Genomic DNA, 19943 nt, shown 5'->3' with positions numbered 1-19943 from the left:
AAATAGGCCACACGGCTTTGTATTAGTGCCAATCTTTATTCAGGACATCAGTGTATGGACAAATGTCAATAGTTAAACATGATAAGCAGTAACTGGGCGCTACAGGCGACTTGCCAAGATGGAGCAGTGATAAAAGCACTACGCGCTGATGGTTGTGTTTGTTCTCGAGCCTAGCACACGCTGCGGGGAGATGTTTTTTTGCCACTCACTTTAGGTGGTCTGGAGGCATGGTGCCAGTGAGCCACACGAACAGAATGGTTGCTGGGATTTAGCTGTGGACGTAAGCTCTTGTAATGCAGTGTACCTGGCATGAAGTATTTTTAATAGCAAAGCGTCAAGAGCGTGATTCAACTTGTCAACCAATGAATAAACATTCAATTTCCTCTCACAAATCACAAATCACTGTCACGAGTTAAAGCTTTACCACTCACTCTGGTTGTGTGTGCAGGAACGGAAGGTGTTAAGGTGAAAAGGTAACCATGAAATATTCTGTCACTCACCTCCCTTCAGCTGATCCTCTGCATCCTCCATGTCATTGTCTGGGAAAGGTGGGAAATAATGTCGTCAAAACATGTTGTTAATAAAGTGTGTCAATGTCTTCATTTTCATATTTAATCCAAAATGATATTTTTAAAAATATTTCACTGTAATGAAAACGCCATCCATGCACGCTCTTTCTGTGATGGGTTGCATTCAAGTGATGTCATGACAATAACACATACAGTATGTCTGTCCAAGGACATTGTACAATAACGCTCTGACCTCCTCTTTCCTTTCACACCGGCCCAGACATTTCACAACAGTCCCGCTCTGCTGCACCATCTGACGTCGCTACATCAAGATGACTCCTTATGTGTGTGCGTGACATTCAGCAGACATCCTTTTTCAATTAAATCTATAGCAGTTGCCTCGGCATACATTACAGAAAACCTTCCATTTCCTCCAAATACAAGGAAAGTAAGCCAGGTTGGACAACTGGGTTTTAAAAATCCCTTTGATTTTCTCTGAGTCTGACGGAGTGAACCAGAGGTATTTCTGCTTGGATGAGTTTCGCTGCAAAGTGGGAGATGAGAGGACGGCTTTGGATGTTGCTTGAAGAGGCAGATAGAGAGGAACTGTGCCTGGCTCCCATTATGCAAACACACACACAGTGAAACACAGACAGATGTAGCTATAGAAGCTCTGAGTCATGTGACACCATATGCTGCTTTTAAAATGACTCGGTATTAGTTACTACATGCGAAAGCATATGTACAGTATGGCTGCAACTTGTGCATGTACGTATGTGCCATGATTGTACCTTGGTGCACAAGCAAAAGCAAGCATCCAATGTGATGAAAGGCTTTTGTCATCTCCTCTGAGCGCATCAGAGCTCCCAGTGGAGTCAGTGACAGCCTTTTTTCCTATTGTATAACACGGGATAAAAGGCTACACTGCATTCATCTAAGCGTGCTTTGGGAAACATGGGGAGTCTCAGCGACTGTCACATGCTATCACATTATTACCACTCATCAACACTGTTTGCATCTTTGTTCCCCCCTTCCCCTTATTGTGTCTGTCACTCACTCACTCCTTTCCTCCGTATATTCCTTCCTTCCTTCTTTTATCCTTTAACTGCCCATTAATTATAAAGCAAATTTGAAGCATTAGAACAGAATCACATTAATCATGTCCAAATAGTATACTTACAGGTACTCTTAAAGCAAGGTAAATAAAAAAAATATATATTATAATATAATAAAAAAATATATATATAATAAATAAATAACAATAAAAGATATATTTTTTATTTTTTTAAATAAAAAAAAGTAAATTAATACAGGTTTTAATGAATGCAGGTTGTGGTCAAAATGCTTTGGAATACATCAAGCATACATCTAATGCAGATATCCTCAAAAAATTATTATAATATAATAAAAAAATATATATAATAAATAAATAACAACAAAAAATATTTTTTTATTTTATTAAATAAAAAAAAGTAAATTAATACAGGTTTTAATTAATGCAGGTTGCGGTCAAAATGCTTTGGAATACATCAAGCGTACATCTAATGCAGATATCCTCAAAGGTTTAGAATCACTAGACAAAAGGTCAATGACTAATTGGCAATTACTGTAATTTCATGCGTATTAGACGCTACTTTTTTCTTAAACTCTGAACCCTGTGGATTATACAGTGGTGTGGCTAATTTATGGCCACGTTCTAATCATGTGACATCTCCAATACTTCAGAATTTCAGGCCATTGGTCAATGAACTGCTTAACTGGGAATAAAGCATTATAGGAAGAAGTTAACATAGTTGCTGTTTTATATTTGAAACTTGTATTGTGACTTATATATTTCTTAGCTGTCTATATTTGCCCTGTGATTGGCTGGCGGCCAGTCCAGGGTGTACCCCGCCTCTCGTCTGAAGACAGCTGGGATAGCACCCCCAGCACCCCTCGCGACCCTTGTGAGGATAAGCGGCAGAAAATGAAAGAATGAATGAATATTTCTTAGTTTGAGGGTTGAGCTGCTGTGTGATGATTTTAGTCTTCTATCTAAGATGACACGATGAGTAAGACTGTTATATTCAGCAATGACCTCCTGTGATTTCCGGTGTGTTGATAAGCTTATTGTGAGTTTTGTAAAGATTTGACTTGAAGTTCCTGTACAGCACATTAAACTGTTCCAAATTTTACTGGGTTAAATTTTCATGTTTAATAAAAGAAGCAGAAGAATACTAGCATAAAGAATACCTTTGGGGTGCATGTTTTGCCAAATGTTTTTGAATGAATTTGGGCTTTTTTTGTGTCCACAATGATTTCCTGTTTGGAGACCTATTGTGTATGCTCATTTTTTGTTTGGTACTATCGGCGCACCTTCACTTTTACACACTCCATCAATTTGAGGGAAGGGGCTCATCAATGGAATCACCTGCTGGAGTAACCGGTTGGAGGGAAAACCTGCAGTGCCTTGACACACTATTGTTGACTCATGAATGTTCCTACCGAATCCTGGAACTTGTGTTTGTGCCATGAGGACTCCTGGCTTTCCGTGCGCTCTGCTGAGCCTCCTGTTGCTATCCCTGCGGCCAAGCTTCTAAGCTCCCTTTGTGTGATCCCTACACTCACTTTTTGGTTAAAACTTTGAACTGCCTTTTTGTGTCTTCCTGCCATGCTTGCTCCTCATGACTTGCTCACCTACCTCAGAGCTCAGTACCTTTTTTTTTTTGGAAGTTTGACTTTTGCCTACTTTATCCCTTTATGTCCATTTCTATGGTGCCTTTTTTTTAACTCCTGTTTTTTTTTTATCACCGTCTAGCTCTTTGGGAAGCGCCTTTTTTTTTTTTATCCTGTTGAGTTTTCATTCCTGTGTGCTGCATTTAATTAAAAACGTTATTAATCAGACCCACCATGATGTCTTTGCATCCTGGGGTAATGCAGCACTAAATTTAATGACTTTTGGATAGTACTATATATTGTAACATTTGATAGATAGCATTGACATAGAGTACAATAGACTACATTTACTAGTTTATGTTAAGGCCAAAAATTACATTTCACAAAAAAAAAAAAAACTAAAATTCTGACAAGGTAGTTAGTGTATGTATTTGCACATGTTGTCCCTGCCCGTGATATGTTCACAGATGTGCTTGAAGTGAATTCTCATATCTGCCAAAGCTGACTGAAAGGGTGTGAGCCAGCCAATGCGCTTTCTGCAGATCACATCACGAACACACTGTGGTCTTCTCATTTCCCTGCCCCGAGGGAAAGCCTTGTGAAATCAACACAGACTTCATTTCACTCCTCACAGGGTTGCTCCAGCCTCTCATATCCTCTGTCAACATATTACGTGTGCGTGATACAAGTGTGTGCGCAGTGCAGCTTTACCACTTCCAAAGCAGTAGGGGGCATGGAAGAGGGCGCTTGTATTACAGACATGTGGTTGTGGGTGCATGGCATCATGAGAATAGAGTGTATTAATAGCCATGTAAACAAATGCCGATTGCAAAGTCGGTGAAACACTTGGAGAGAACACAATAACCCCTGCAAAGCTGAGGGCTGGTTTCCTATTGTCAGCACTGGGGATGACCCGAGAAGAAGAAATGATAGAAACCAGCTTGTGGGCAGTCACCCAGATCATATTAGTACAGACGTATAACCAGAATCAATGTCAATGTGGTTCTACTATGCACATACGACCACAGCTGCCTCACTGCCTCCATTCTTGCAAAGGCAATCAAGAACTACCCAATGGAATCGCGGTGTTCAAGATTAATGGTGTCACTTTCCTATGTTCTAGTTAAATGGTTTCTTTGTCAAATGGAAACAATGTGTTTGGAATAACATACACAGGCGTGTGTATGTGCCGGCTGTTCTTTACTGGTTTGGCTGTGGGTAGTGTGGGACTCACCATCACACTTCAAAGACAAACAGTGACCCAAATGGACATTTTTTTAACATCAATTTCTATCCATCCATCTGTTTTCTATGCCGCTTATCCTCACGAGGGTCGCGGGGGTATGCTGGAGCCTATCCCAGCTGTCTTCAGGCAAGAGGTGCACACCCTGGACTGGTCGCCAGCCAATCACAGGGCACATATAGACAAACAACCATTCACACTCACATTCATACCTATGGACAATTTGGAGTCACCAATTAACCGAACATGCATGTTTTTGGAATGTGGGAGGAAGATGCCCAACTGAGTTGCGATGGCTGATGGTCACGCAGGAACTGGTAGAATAATGGTGCGTGCATGTGGAAAATATGTATTTAAATTGATATTACTTATGTTAACTTGTGTTACTTATGACTGAAAAATATATTTATGTTACATAAACAGTGGACACCTTTTCTGTTCATGTTTATTTTTTGTGTAGCTGAATAACCTTTGTGTTAGCATATCTTACATCTATTCAGCCTGTTCATCCATTCTTTTATTGTTAGAACTTGCCTTCCAAGAGGATGTAATGTCTATTTTGGTCAAGTAGTTTGTAAAACAAATTACCTGCAAAAAATGTGACTTATAAAAAAAAAACCCAAAAAACAAAACTTAAACTATATTAGGAAAGCAGGAAGTGAACAAATGTAACAGTTACTGATTGTAAAAGTACCAGATGGAGGGGTAGGATTTAATAAGCTTTGCTTCTTCCTACTCCTTTTGGACATGTGGAACTGTGAACTGATTATGTGATGCATTCAATTGTAATCTGATGCATGTTCAAATGAAATAAAACCATTACCATATATGCCAGTGCGACTTATGTATGTTTTTTTTCTCCCTAATGATGCATTTTTGGCCTTGTGCGACTTACTCCGAGCGACTTATAGTCCGGAAAATACGGTATATATATATATATATATATATATATATATATATATATATATATATATATATATATATATATATATATATATGTGTGTGTGTGATGTGTGTGTGTGTGTGTGTGTGTGCAAAGTGACCGTCTGTTGACAAGTCCACGGTGTACAACACTTCTTGCCTGAAATCAGCTGGTCTAAATTCCAGCTCACCACGCTAATGAGGACTAGCGCTATAGAAAATGAATGGATGGACACATCGGTAATAGATTATAAAGTGCCGTGAAAACAAGGCGAGGAATGAAGCGGGAACTAGTGAGGACCAGAGAAGAAGATAAGAGGGAGCATCCATGTGATGCGACACATCAAAAGCTCAGCGATGTCAGAGGGCCCAGGATCGTCTCAGGTGTACGGTTGATGCATTGCAAAAAACGACCCGATTGTCTAACTGTGATCATGTGAAATGATGAGATGTTCTCTGGCACAGCTGCTGCCATTCTTTGTTAGGAGAAATGTCTTCCAACATTCTGCAATCATACCAATCAGCATCTCTTTGTCCTCAGAACCACAGCGTTCCCAATCACAGCCCGGATAGCGGCATAATTACATTCACATTCTGATTTGTTAAAGAGCGAAAGTTGTCAGTGTGATGTGGACATGTAAATAATATGGCTGCAGTACGCGTGAACAAAGGGGCAAGACCTAATCTCCCTCTTGGACTATCACGGGAGTAATAATATCCTGCCTCACCGGCAGTACCTACCGCAGCAGTCAAAGGTCAAATGCTACAATAAATAAGAGCAGCCGTCTTGGCATCATGGCACTTCATTGTAGCAAGAAGGATCCTTTTTCATCCCCATTCATTTTGAACAACCTATTTCATACGTTACTTTATAGAACAATACAGCCATGGAATTTGTAATATCTATATCAGTGTTTTTCAACCTTTTTTGAGCCACGGCACGTTTTTTACATTGGAAAAATCTTGTAGCACACCACTAACCAAAAATTTTACAAAATGTCACCATGACCTCACACGTGCATCAAAAAGTCTATCGGAGGAACAAGGTAGGTGTTGCCACACGGACCAATATTACATTGCTCTGCCAGTCTTTACACCACAGACACTCCACAGTAGCCACGTTTTTACATGACCAGTTTTCTCTTTCCAAATGACCTTTTGGGAAACAATGATATCCATGGAAAGGAATATTCCAATCTCTTGTCTACATGCACCGTGAAAATCAAACAGAATAGTCAATGGGTCATGCGCAGTAAAACGTAAACATCAACATCACGTGATACCGACTTCCCCGAGTTTTTCTTTCACTTGTTGGAATAACTCCGTATTGCCAGTTTTTCGTCTGTCCAGTCTTGAAATTTAGTTTGAATCAAAAACAAACTTCGCTTAGTCCAATGCCGATTGCCCGCCTCCATTTTTAAAACTGAAGAACGTCTGGAGCTGCGTGTTACGTCATATCTGAGCTTGCGCTGAAAGAACGCACCCGGGATAAATTTAAACAGGAAAAGATCACATTCAATCTTGCTAATATTTTATAATTAAACTCAGGACATGTTATATATAGATATATATTTTCTTTTTTAATAAAACTGGACTTGTGAATAAAGTAAAGAAGTGTTTAGATTCTGTTTCACAGATGGCGCTAATGCACACGAAAGCTGCTTGCCAACCGCCAATAAACAACAGAAGAAGAAAAACACCACGAAGAAGAACGCACCCTGACAAATTTCTGTTTGAGCGGGTACAAGATACCTGAATTGGATTGGTTAAAGGAATATTCCATCCCTGTTTGAGTAAATAAACCAAATGCAATTGGAATATTTTGGTCCATGTATACTATTGACATAATGGCTATTGACATAATATTTGCAAATGATGATTAATCAATGTTAACTATAAAAAGTGATATTGGATAATTCCTCACGGCACACCTGACGGTTTCTCAAGGTACACTAGTGTGCCGCGGCACAGTGGTTGAAAATCACAGATCTATATGAACATCAAGATTGTTATTTCCTTTCTTTACCATTGCCGCTTATGTTGCAATGTCGAGCCACCGACAGTTCTTGTAAGTGGCTGGAGTGATAACTGGAGGACAACAGCTCCAGATTCTCATCTCGGAGCACTAATATGATGAGGCAGACATTGGGTACACGAGGGCAGGCAATATAATTAAGGTCTCTCCACACAATGTAATCTTTCAGGAAGGAGCTCGGGCGGCGAGTGGGACAGATGATGGGAGCATGCGGGGAACAAAACACTCTCCATCTGGGAGAAGCGAGACGCACAGGCCTGAGAGCCGCTATTCCGTTGGGGAGGTGTGGGGTGAAAAGTAAGGTAAATGGGAGGTAATGCAAGGCTGGTAAAGCCAGACAGCCTCAGCTCAGTGGCTCCCTAGCTATTCAACTCAATCCTCCATGGAGCCCCCATCAGAACTTGTAACGCCTTCTGCCCTCGCCAAGAAATAATGCTGCTCCCAGGGATGGGAGGGTGAGCGAGAGAGCCGTAAAATAAAATTGGAACAGAAGATAACAGATGTTTATCTCGCATATAGAATTGAGGAGCTCTAACCAAGGATTATCAGCGGTTGCAATTCATTGCTAAATTTGGTTCTTTCCAAATGAATATGCAGCCGAGGCCCTGTCATTTAAATCTGATATTAAAGTCTCATTGGAATATCAACAATTATGTTTTAAACATCGGTTGCTGCTCCACTGACAAGTGCTGAAAGTATTCCCATCCTTTTAAGGAGATCTATAAACACTTGTTTAACAAACTGTCAGCATAAATTCTCACTGTTAATCTCCCAGAGGGTACTGTGGGTGTATTGAAATACATATGAAGGTGTCAAAGACAACAAGATGCTGCAGATATTTCTTGGCATGTACACTGGAGCAGAGCGACCCAGCTCATCTCAAATGTTCAGTTTGGTGAGTGGAAAACATACGATAAATAAAACATCTTCAGAAAGAAGAAAAAACTCAAGTCTCAAACACCTTGAAGCTTGTGGAATTGGGATTTCAGACCAAATTTTGGTGGCAAAAATATGCCATTGATGTCTCAATGTTATGTGAATTAGCATATCATGTAAGAACGTCACAAGCAATATGAGATGATGATAATGATGGTAGCCGTGGAGATGACTGAGCAGGGGCCTTACTCATAAAACTGACTAAACCTCTGCATAAGCAAGAAATCCAAAATATATGTACGGACAAAAATATTCAGACCAAAAAAAGCGATGTACGCACACTAGGGTGCATCAAAAAACACAATTATTGAATTTTGATATGGCTGGGTACTAAAAGTGTTCCAATATATGTAGAAACAACACATACAAAATATTTTTCCAATACATGATTATTTAGGGGTGCCACCATACATCTGTTTTTGTGGAATAAAGTAGTGAACAGAATGGTCGCCATGAATTGTTATTTAAATATGTTACTATTGCCCCTTGTGTTTATAATAAAATACAAATAAAATAAATAACAAAGTGTTTAAACTTTATATGTATGTCAAATATCCATCACTGCTACATAAAATTCAGGGTGAGGCCGTGTGAACATGTCCCATTTACCGCCATTCATTTTGTCAATAGGACAAATGAATGGAGAATCTTGAAAGTTGAATTCTGAGAAATAGCCAATCTGCCCAAAGAGAAAACAAATATATTTACTTTAATAACCCTATAAAAAATGATGTTGTATAGAAGTTCATTGTACTCAATATTTCCAGGTCAACTTTTTGGCAATTAGACTAGAAATTGCACATTTTCCCAAAGTTTTTTACCAAAGTTTATGTGTGAGGTGGCACCCCTAAATCTTAATGGATTTACTCAAAACTTTGCAGAAGACATTTTTATGTTCATTAGGAAAAAAATGAAATGCCAGCCAAATTGATATTATGAAATTAAAATTTCCCATTCAAATTTGATGCACCCTAATGCACACATTCACGCAATTTGAGCTTCACCTGCTGTCCAAATGTGCAACTCCACCTCACATCACGCCTTTGCCACACCTTCAATTCGCCTTCAATTAAGAAGTGAAGAAGAGGAAGTGCAACTTCACTGAAATTGAGGTGGATATCTTAATTGGAGAGCTGGAGGCCACATTTGGAGGACACAGCAGTGGCATGGCAAGAGGAAGATGAGCAAGTCCGCTGTCAATAGTGTCAGTGGAACAGCGCACGGTGGTAGAACTACTGTATTACTGTACTACGTACTACTACTGTATGTATTACAATGTATCACACTTATGCATTGAAAAGACTAAGTATAAGTGTGGAAGTGCATACTTTGGAACCAAAGACTGCCACGTTAGCTACTTGCCCCCTGTATTACTACTACTGTATGTATCATACTTATGCATTGAAAAGACTATGTATAAGTGTGGAAGTGCATACTTTGGAACTGAAGACTTCCACGTTAGTTACTCGCCCCCACTTTGTCTCCAGCTATGCTCAAAAGTGCTCAAAAGGTTGAGTTTGTGTGTGGAGAATACCTTTGAAATTAGAATTGGAAGGAAATCAAACTCTATTCAATTTCAAAGGCTCGATCAGGTTTTAATTGCAATTTCTCTACTGTTAAAAGAGTGTATGAACGACTAAGCCAAAGTCAGCATTCGTTAAAACACTTACCTTGAAAGACAACCGCCATCTTCTTCTTGTAGATGGTAAAGTCAGTTTCAAGGAAGACACAGAAAATGACTCGTGTGATCTGCATGGAAAGAAAAAAAGAAGGACAAACAATTAATTGTAAACTTAGTGTGTTCAATAATAGAGTAACCAACAGGAAGATTTTGGTTATTAAAACTTTGTGCATTAGCAAGACGCAATCAGCTTGGCTCAGGAGTCTGATTAGGTACTAGCCCTATCGAGACCCCATGAATTAGTCATCAGAGATCGCTTTGAGCAAATACTACAGCACATAACCAGAATTAGCATTAGTGAATGGGTGCATGTTACAGCGCAGCAATATTCTTCAAGACAACAAAAGGAATAAGCAATTTGGAGTGCTTTCACTGAGCATGCAATTTACAAAATTAAAATGGCAACTTCATTTTTTAATGTCACATCTGGGGGTAATAAAGCCATAATTACATCGATATTGCTATCTTTAAAAAAGTACAGCAGCCTGAACAATTTGGCTAAAAAGAAAGTTAAGCAAGTTTCATGTTTATATTCTTACATTTTCACCTGTATACTAAATGGTCAAATAAAAACAAAATAGCAAGGACACAAATATAGGAAAATAAAGTCAACATAATAAGAAGCTGACTTCCAATGATCATAGAGCAGGGGTCTCAAACATGCGGCCCGCGGGCCAAATGTGGCCCGCAGGACACTAGTTTGAGGCCCCCGCCTTGATATGAAAGTTTAATGTTAATACGGCCCGCGCAAGTTTGATATGGATGCTGTATGGTATCATGTACCCAGAAAAAATTATTACGTTTGATTAATGTTCATGTTAAAGGTTAAATAACTGTTAATAGTTATCCTCCCTATCCGTGTGGAAGTGGTAAGTTTTTGTCTATTTAAGTTTAAAGGAAATAACTTGAAGGCTACCGTTTAGGTCGCTAGCTCTCTAGTTTGCGAGTTAGCATGTGTCTCAAGACCCTGCAGTTGTGCAATATGTTGTAAATAAAAAAAGAGTATAAATGTGACTATAGTCGTGTTTTGTCATGTCTACAGGGCTCTAATAATGCTTTGTTCATTTTAATCTGAAAAAAATAATTTGTCTACCCACCAACTATATGTGGTTTCTTAAGTTTTTATTATTTGCCGTTTTATTATTATTATTATATTTATTTATTACTGATTGATTGATTTTCTTTATTCTTGATTTGTTTATTTATTTTTCATCTTATTTTGTGCAGAAAAATAAAAACTAAGATATTTGAGAACAGTGGAATGTTTTATCAGAGCTTTTCTTGTAGAAAATTGGAACCAAAGCACTCAAAAAGTTTGTATATTTTTCTGTTTTTAATAAATGCGTTTTTGTTTTTTTTTGGAAAACCCGATGCGGCCCAGCCTTGCCCAGACCCTAGCTCCAGTGGCCCCGAGGTAAATTGAGTTTGAGACCCCTGTCCTAGAGTATCATCAGTAATAACAACAAGTTGACCTAAAGAAGGTAGAGGGGGTAAATAGATAATTGAACTCTAAATGACAACCACAAGGCAAATAGAGTTGTTTCATTGACAAAGAAAACCTAAAACAGCAGCATATAGTACAGTGGCATCAATACTGCTGCCTTTAGGGGTCTCATTCCCAACCATGAAAGCTGATATTTACTAGATTGAAGAATAGCAATTTTATAAACCAGCCATAAGAGCAGCATAATAGCTACCATTATGGCTATTAGGTAGTACTCATATGGAGGGACAAAGGCAGCTCACTAGCTTTAGTTCCATTCTGGACCCTGTTAAGAAGAAACGGCTTCAAAGAGGCCCCCTCTGGTTCCCAAACAAACATAGATCCATAAATAGTTTATGATCAGGGCTTTGTAGTAAATGTTAGGGGTCACTTCAGGATGGGAACATTTTACTTTGCTGGATGTCTAGTGGGGTTTGTTCATAAAATAAAATGAATAATAAATGAAAAATCTACCATTGAGAGGCAAAAAAAAGCTATTGGAGTTGTATACTCACTGACAAACAATGTGTGAAGAGTGATAATATTCCATTATAACGCATATGACAATGTGCAGTATGGAGAATGCCGTAGGACAGAAGCTCCACAGGAATTTCCATTAGTCTTTTATGGAGCTTGGTTCTCAAAGTGATTGCCCACTGTGAAGCAGTACAAATCATGATTGCCGACCTTGTGGCAAATCACAAAGACATGCTGCTACGAGACCGTGCTTATTCTGTTTGTTACTTAACCTATTCATTTGGTTCACTTCAGTCTGGATAGAGCTAGTAGCAAAGATAAAGAAATAAACTTCAGAGTGACAAAACACGCTACAGGGGACAATGTGTTGCATTGGAAAATTAAATAACTGCAAAATGGAACTGTAAAAACATGAAAACACGTTTGCGCATTGACACAAAATTTTAGGATTCTAAATGTAATGCTTGTTTCACAATTAGGAATGTTAAAAATATGAGTACAGTGACCATAATTGGGTTACTGAAAACCAGGACACTCGGCCCGGGAATTAGATAATAAGGATGAGCGAGTACACCACAATCTGTATTTGTTCACTCATCTAAATGATCTGTATCCATATCTGCACCCGGAAGTGGGTTTGATTTAACTGGAAATGGGCAGGGTTTAAATCTGTACATTATTTTAAGTCTGAAATTATTCGGCTATACTGTATGTGTACTGTGTATATGTCAGTAAATAATCTGTTATCTTATTAGTTTTTGATACCAACTCTTCTACAACTTTCAGTTTTTCTTAGGTGCCTTTTGCTTTTTAAAATTTTGACAATTTAATTTTAGATTTGAGTTCTACAATGTGCCGTTCACAGAACTATAAAATAATGCTTCCACAAATGGCCCGTAGGCCGCACTTTGGACATCCCTGGTGTACATACATTAGTGTTATGAAATGAGTGCGTCCATTCTGTTTTTTTGTAGCACTATCAACATATGACCCCCACTTTAAGCACAGGCTGATGCAGGCTTCCACAGTGTTGCACACACACTGCGTTTGGGAGGTGAGCACCGGCGGAAAGACTCTCATGAGGATTACACAGTAAATGCATGATGAAAGAAACACTTCATCACTTTCTCTTTTAATGCGTGCTGCATGGGAATTCGAAGCGGAGTTACGATGCATAAAAATTGCCAATACTTACGTCACACAGAACAGTTACCTTTCAATGGGAGAAATTGTATTGGAATCTTAACAAATTACAGTTCAACATTCATCACTGAAAAAAAAAATGTTTGGCATAAGGGGTTCCACTGAAAGCATAAGGAGTTATTATACTTAAGTATGATAATGACACAAGCTATGAGATCGCAATCTCACCCTGCAGCTTTCATTTATACCACTATATGGCTCTTTATAATACTAGCGTTAGGATTGGACCATTTTATTTCACTGCATTAGTCTACTAATATAAGAAAAAATATACTAATTAGGGTGAGAGTGGGCATAATTTAAATTAGTAATGAAGATTAGAAAATGCTACTATTTAACTTTAGATTTAAGATATGAAAGAATGGGACCAATACACATCATGTGTGTGTGTGTAGGTCGGTACGTGCGTACCCCGCAACCATCAAGGTTAAAAAAGTTAATGGAAGACTAATTAGAAATCTGGGCTCCCTGCATGCCACCTTGCCTGGTCATTACTCTTCCCTGATTGGAGCGTCTTTGCCAAAGAGCGAGCGCAACATGATTGGATCCCCAGGCTGGTAAAGAAGGCAGGCATGGTCATCTTAACAAGAAAAAAATGTATTTCACACAATGAGGTGAGAGTCTGAACTTCATCACTTCAAAAAACATTGAGTGTTCCACTGTTGGGTACGGAGGGCCGCAAGTTACTGTTACCCATGAGATTGATTCATTCATTCATTCATTCATTTTCTACCGCTTATCCTCACGAGGGTCGTGGGGGGTGCTGGAGCCTATCCCAGCTGTCTTCAGGCGAGAGGCGGGGTACACCCTGGACTGGTGGCTAGCCAATCACAGGGCACATATAGACAAACAACCATTCACACTCACATTCATACCATGGACAATTTGGAGTCGCCAATTAACCTAGCATGTTTTTGGAATGCGGGAGGAAACCGGAGTACATGCAAACTCCACACAGAGATGGCTGAGGGTGGAATTGAACATGGGTCTCCTAGCTGCGAGGCCTGCATGCTAACCACTCACCCACTGTGCAACCTACCCATGAGAGAAGAGAACATATTGAGGTGGTCACTCTGTTTATTTACACACACATGAGCAAGTGCGAGTGTCCCTGAATGCATCTTGCATTCTTGTAATCAGAATAAGGAAGTACCGGTCTCAGGATGAACGGACTAGTGTAAATAAACTCCAATCATTGTGTGACCAATTCAGAGTACATTTACATGCATTTTCTTTTAACAAAACTTACATTTATTAGTAGCAAACTAAGGTACATTTTGTATTTTTATATAATGTATGTCATATTTATGTCTCTGTATGTATGTCTCTTCTGGCAACTCCAACTCCACAGTTTGAAAACTGGCCTGCATGGTTCAAGAGAACTAAAAACTAATATATTTTAACTGTATATTACTGTATGATGAACAAGCACCATTACATGGTGTTGAGAGGCCATTTCCAAGTGTTTTCATGCAGAGAAAAATGATTTGCGCTTTGATCAGTACATTAAATGACTTTGAATGTTGTTCTTTTGAGAGAATATTACACTCTAAGCTATTTTGATGTATGTGACTCAGTTGCGCATAATTGTGGTGCAAGGTTCACTGGGTGACCCCCGACTTCATCTGGCTGGCAACAGATGAGCTGTCACCACCCATGCCCATAATTAAATTGGGGGCACTGGCACCGGAATAAGACATGCAAGCACAATTTCATGCATTTTTTGGCCTGTTGTATTCCTGTTTCCAGAACAGGGACTAAAAGTTGACCTTGCATGCTTACTCGAGCTGATGTTTGAACCCAATAGAAAGCTGTAACCGCCACTTCCTTGTTAAAAAAAAGCATCAGCGGAAGAAGCAACCAAACAAAACAGACATAAATTATTGATGTTTGCTAAATTAATTCATTTATTTGCTTTTGTTCAAGGTTGTAGCAAAAACACATAATGCACTGGGCGAAAAGGGTAACCTTCATGGATCATCAAATTATTACAGTCACTTTACATAGTGGATGTTGTTTAAAATGCACTCTCCCAAACACACCCAATTAGATGCACTAGCATAATCTAATGAGATGCAGTGTGCCGGTATGAAATTGTGCACGTACAAAGATAACAAATGACAATCATTAGGTGTAGACCTCTGCAGAGGCTAAACAAATCTGGACATGTCTTGAGTTGTTTCAGAAATTCTGACGTTCCAGGTGATACTGGCACAAACTGGGTGCCAACTGACAGACTGACATCACAATTATTGTTTCCTGCAGCTGCTCCATTAGCTAAACATAGTGACTGAACCACTTGGTACTAACGCAAGCAGACAATTATAGCCGAGTTGTACAATTTGGAGTTCAACCAAATATTTTTTTTTTTTTTTAATCAAAAATAATCTTTAAAAATCAAGCAAAAATTGGATTTCATACCATTGTCATCCTCAATGTGAAAGCTTGTGTTCTGAGCACAGTGAATTTTACCAGCCTGTTATCGAAGGTAAATAGTAAGAATGTCATAATAAACATGAACCCAAAAATGTAACATAATAATATGAGTAAACATTTACATATATTAATTACATACACACATTAATTGTAATAAGCATATGCTATTGTAATAATGTATTATAACATAAATAACATAAAACACCCAAAATTCCACTGATCTAAATTCCACTGCTTTAAATGAGCTCAACTTTTTCTACAGTGGTTAGCTCGCTCTACTTGTACGATAGACGGTAACGTTCAAATGTCACTGAAAACACCTCCTGCACAGTTAAAGGTTTTCGAATAGTGACAATTTAAGCATGGGAAATGATCACAAATTAATATGGGAAAAATATGACAACAACTAAATTAGAACGACTTGGAAGTCAACAAGCATGGCGGAACTGATTGTGTTCGACCTTGTGTATTATTTCTTGTAAAGTCTATTCATTACTGACACGACATGCCGTATATGACAAGAGTTGTGTGTGATGCATGAGTAGTGCGTGTCATTATTCTAGAGGGACTGAATAATTCTGCAGCCAGAAATATCTTCTCCAATAAATGACTGCATCATCACCAAGAGTTGGCCTCCTTTGTTGTCTACAGTGTAGGTTTGGTTAGAGGGTTCACTTTGAGGTAGGTGGACGGCGTCCAGGCCTTATTGCTGATGTAATTACACACACCTGCGTCTCTTGGCTCACAGCGCAAGCAGCCTGATAAAACTAGAGGGGGAAAAAAAAACGTTTTAAAGGCTACGTTATAGTTAGAACTTTGTAAATTCTGCTATGTTTTTGTTCGCTCACACTTTTAGTCAGCTCTCTGAATCAGCTGGTTTGTAAACCTGATTAGTTCTGGTTTACGTGCATGTAAATGCAGCACACCAAATTATCCGGTCTTTCCTCACTCCTGCAAAATTTAAACAGGAAAAAGGTCTGAACTGAGAAGTTTGGTATGGACTAGTGAGACAAAGATTGCTGATAAACACAACATGGAGCCATAATGGCATTTCCTGTTAAGTGTAACAATGTAAAAAAAATTAAAAAAATAGCTAATGTTGGACTTTGTTTGGGTTCTGTGTTTAACCAACAAGTGTGATTACAAAAAAACATAGGGTGTCAAAGCACAAAGGGTTTTCCTTGCACTCTCCTGGGCCCCCCAATTCTAAGTCTATTAGCTCAGTACATTTACAGTCTTGTAGCTTCTCATAGAGGCCATTTTGACACACACAGCAGAATCCGAGTTGCACAAGACTTAGATATGACTCATGCAAAAGTCCTCAGAGGGCACATTGATCTCGTTCACACAAGCTTAACTCTCACTTCTAATATATTGCTCCGATTTTGTAATACAATTTGAAAACATTAGTTGACCATAGTCATTCTATGATTCGACTATGTTGCATGCATGCATTTCTGTGAGCACTAAATTGTGCTGTGCCTGGGCTCAACATCTTCCAATCAGAAGCAAGAGAAGTGTACCTTGCATGGGTGCGGATACCAGACGTGCCGTGCTTTAGATGTGAATCAGGCGCAGTACGATTGGCATACTGTGAATATGTCCTAAGACTCCTCCATGAACATGGCAGGAACATCTACTCATGGGCATGGTCTGCTGCTTTAAAAGCCTCTCATCCAGACGACACGCTTCATAGAGATGATGTGGCGTGGGCCGACAGCAACATCAACCAAGGCACTAGCATTCGCCGCTTGGGGAAAGCTGTGAGCAGCTCCTCCATTTGACTTTGATTGACCCCGAGCAGAAGCTCCACCTGCAGCAAGCCTGAGCATTATCATTTCAAAGAAGGGCTCAGAAAAGGTTGTCCCTTTGAACAAAACGCCTCCATCCATACATCAAAGTCTGACATTGGACTCACAAAAGCCGTGGTTACCACCAAAGCCCGAGAAGAATGTGCTGGACCCAAAAATCTGAACTCCCAAAGCCGATCGATGTTAGATACTGAATAAATCACAGTCAGGGCAGTAGGACGGTCAGTGCAGTCGGTTAAATATGGGTTAAATATCGCTTAACTTATTGCTTGCTTAACAGACGACAAGAGTTTTGTAAATGCTTATGTACAAAATTATGCATGAGTGCTCAGCGCAGTGTGACTAAATAGAAGTGATAACATTCTGCTAAGCTGCCTGCTTATTTCATCAGTGTAAAACATCACAAAGCGGCTTCCAAAGCTGCATGTAGTGCAGAATATCAAACATTTTGACAGGAAAATGCTGTCTCGCCAGATTTGAAAAAAAAAACACATACGATAATATATCAGCAATTTGTATGTTAATTCAACAAATGCTCTGAGTGCGTCATGTTTTTTCCACACGTTTGAGGTCAGCTGGAGTGAAGCACGTATGAGGCATCAAACATTTTATTGCTCATTTTCAAAGATGATTCTCTCAAACTGAGAGAACAGCTCCTGCCAACTCCACCCCTCCAGTCATAAAAATACAGAAATGAATTCAACTGGAAAGTACATCATTCGTTTGCTATTATTGTATTGTATCCTTTAATATGAATTTTGAATATTTCTATAAAATATACATCACATTTTTCAAAGAGAAGGCCAGGCTTTATGGATTTTAGATGCGTCGGTAGAGTTGAGCCAATGTCAACACTGGAATTTTTTCATTAGCAAGCTCGGCTTCATCTACATGAAGGAACACGTCAATAGCATTTTGCAATGACTGCACATCACCGGGCAGAAACTAAGTGTTTACAAATCATTAAGACTGACAGAAAGAAAAATTATTCCCCAAAAGCAAACAGGACATATGTATGTATATGTATATACTGTATATACAAGGGGTCCTTGAAGAATTCAGCATACTACAGTGCCTGTGTCACCATTGGTCCAATAGATATGTCAATGAATATGGATCCTCAAATGATGGTAATAATTGAATACTCATGCCTGAGACTGTGTGGAATAGTACGAGTGTGAAGGGGAAATATTGGGTTATTTTCAAGTCATAAAGACGAGAGGAAGTGCAGCTGCGTACAAGGTCAGGAAAGACAAATGTGAGAGCTGGATCTATGATCCATGACTGCAATGGTAATGATGTGGCCTCTGGACTCTGGCCTACAACGGTCACCGCTGATGAGGTAGGGTAAGTGTCTGTGAATGTGTGTGTTTCAGTATGTATGTATGTATAGGTGCACATGGACGTTACAGCATGGACTCTCATTGGATGAGTGTACCTAATGTTGTGGCTTATTCTTGTCCTTGACGCAATTAAATAGATAAACCTCACATGCTATTTGTAGCCTTGTTCAACTTTGTTTGTAATAACTATTAGACCACGGTCAAACTCACAAAAATGCATTGTTCGGCTGGCAAAGATAAGAAACACACATGAGAACAATCCCGGGATATAAAATTGTGGAAAATGTAGATTCCCATAAAGTAGGCCATGCAACTAAACTGGCCACTTTAGCCACGTTTACATGGACCTAAATATTCCAATTCCATTCGGGTTATTTGCTCAAACCTCATTCCGAAAGAAAAGTGCCAATCCGAATGAATATATAATCGGATTCACAGGGGTGGAATATTCCTTTCTCCAATCCGATTGAGGTATCTTGTACCCGCTCAATCGGAAATTTGTCAGGGTGCGTTCTTCTTCGTGGTGTTTTTCTTTTTCTGTTGTTTATTGGCGGTTGGCAAGCAGCTTTCGTGTGCATTACCACCATCTGTGGAAAAAAATCTAAACCCTTCTATACTTTAATCACAAGTCCAGTTTTATTAAAAAAGAAAATATATATCTATATAAAACATGTGCCGAGCTTAATTATAAAATATTAGCAAGATTGAACTTTATCTTTTCCTGTTCCCGGGTGCGTTCTTTCAGCGAATGCTGAGAGATGACGTAACACGCAGCTCAAGACGTTCTTCGATTTAAAAAACTAGAGGCGAGCAATCAGCACTGGACTGCTGCGGAAAGTTTGTTTTTGATTCAAACTAAATTTCAAGACTGGACGAACGAAACACAAGTGAAAGAAAAACTCGAGGAAGTCGGTATCACGTGATGTTGGTGTTTACGCTTTACTTTTCTGGTTGATTATAGCGGCGCATGTAGACACACGATTGGAATATTCCTTTCCATGTATACCATTGCTTTCGGAAAGGTCATTCGGAAAGAGAAAAACTCCTCATGTAAACGTGGCTTTTGATTCAACACAAAATCCACTGGACTGAAAGAATATTTTTGCAAAAGGCATTTATCATCATAAAGCTCTTGTACTGAAATAACAGTGAGGCTCAATACATTGTGTTGACACTTACAGTAAAAGTAGAAGTATAGGTGTAGCACTAC

General features: G+C 39.1%; 1 protein-coding gene across 2 annotated transcripts in view; it reads right to left on the bottom strand.

The window, feature by feature from the left end:
• Positions 1–19943, bottom strand: part of macrod2 (mono-ADP ribosylhydrolase 2) — a 437400-nt gene that overhangs the window by 39718 nt on the left and 377739 nt on the right. For both annotated transcript variants that reach the window (XM_058058340.1, XM_058058339.1), the window contains exons 9-10: positions 9970–10048; positions 501–539 (exon numbers count right to left, since the gene is read on the bottom strand). In XM_058058340.1, coding sequence (XP_057914323.1) covers positions 501–539; positions 9970–10048 — 118 coding nt within the window. The remainder of the gene's footprint in view (positions 1–500; positions 540–9969; positions 10049–19943) is intronic.

Source organism: Doryrhamphus excisus, chromosome 20, assembly GCF_030265055.1.
Source record: "Doryrhamphus excisus isolate RoL2022-K1 chromosome 20, RoL_Dexc_1.0, whole genome shotgun sequence".
Classification (NCBI taxonomy): domain Eukaryota; kingdom Metazoa; phylum Chordata; class Actinopteri; order Syngnathiformes; family Syngnathidae; genus Doryrhamphus; species Doryrhamphus excisus.
Note: the sequence above shows the minus strand (reverse complement) of the source record. Positions and strands in the feature narration are given on the sequence as shown.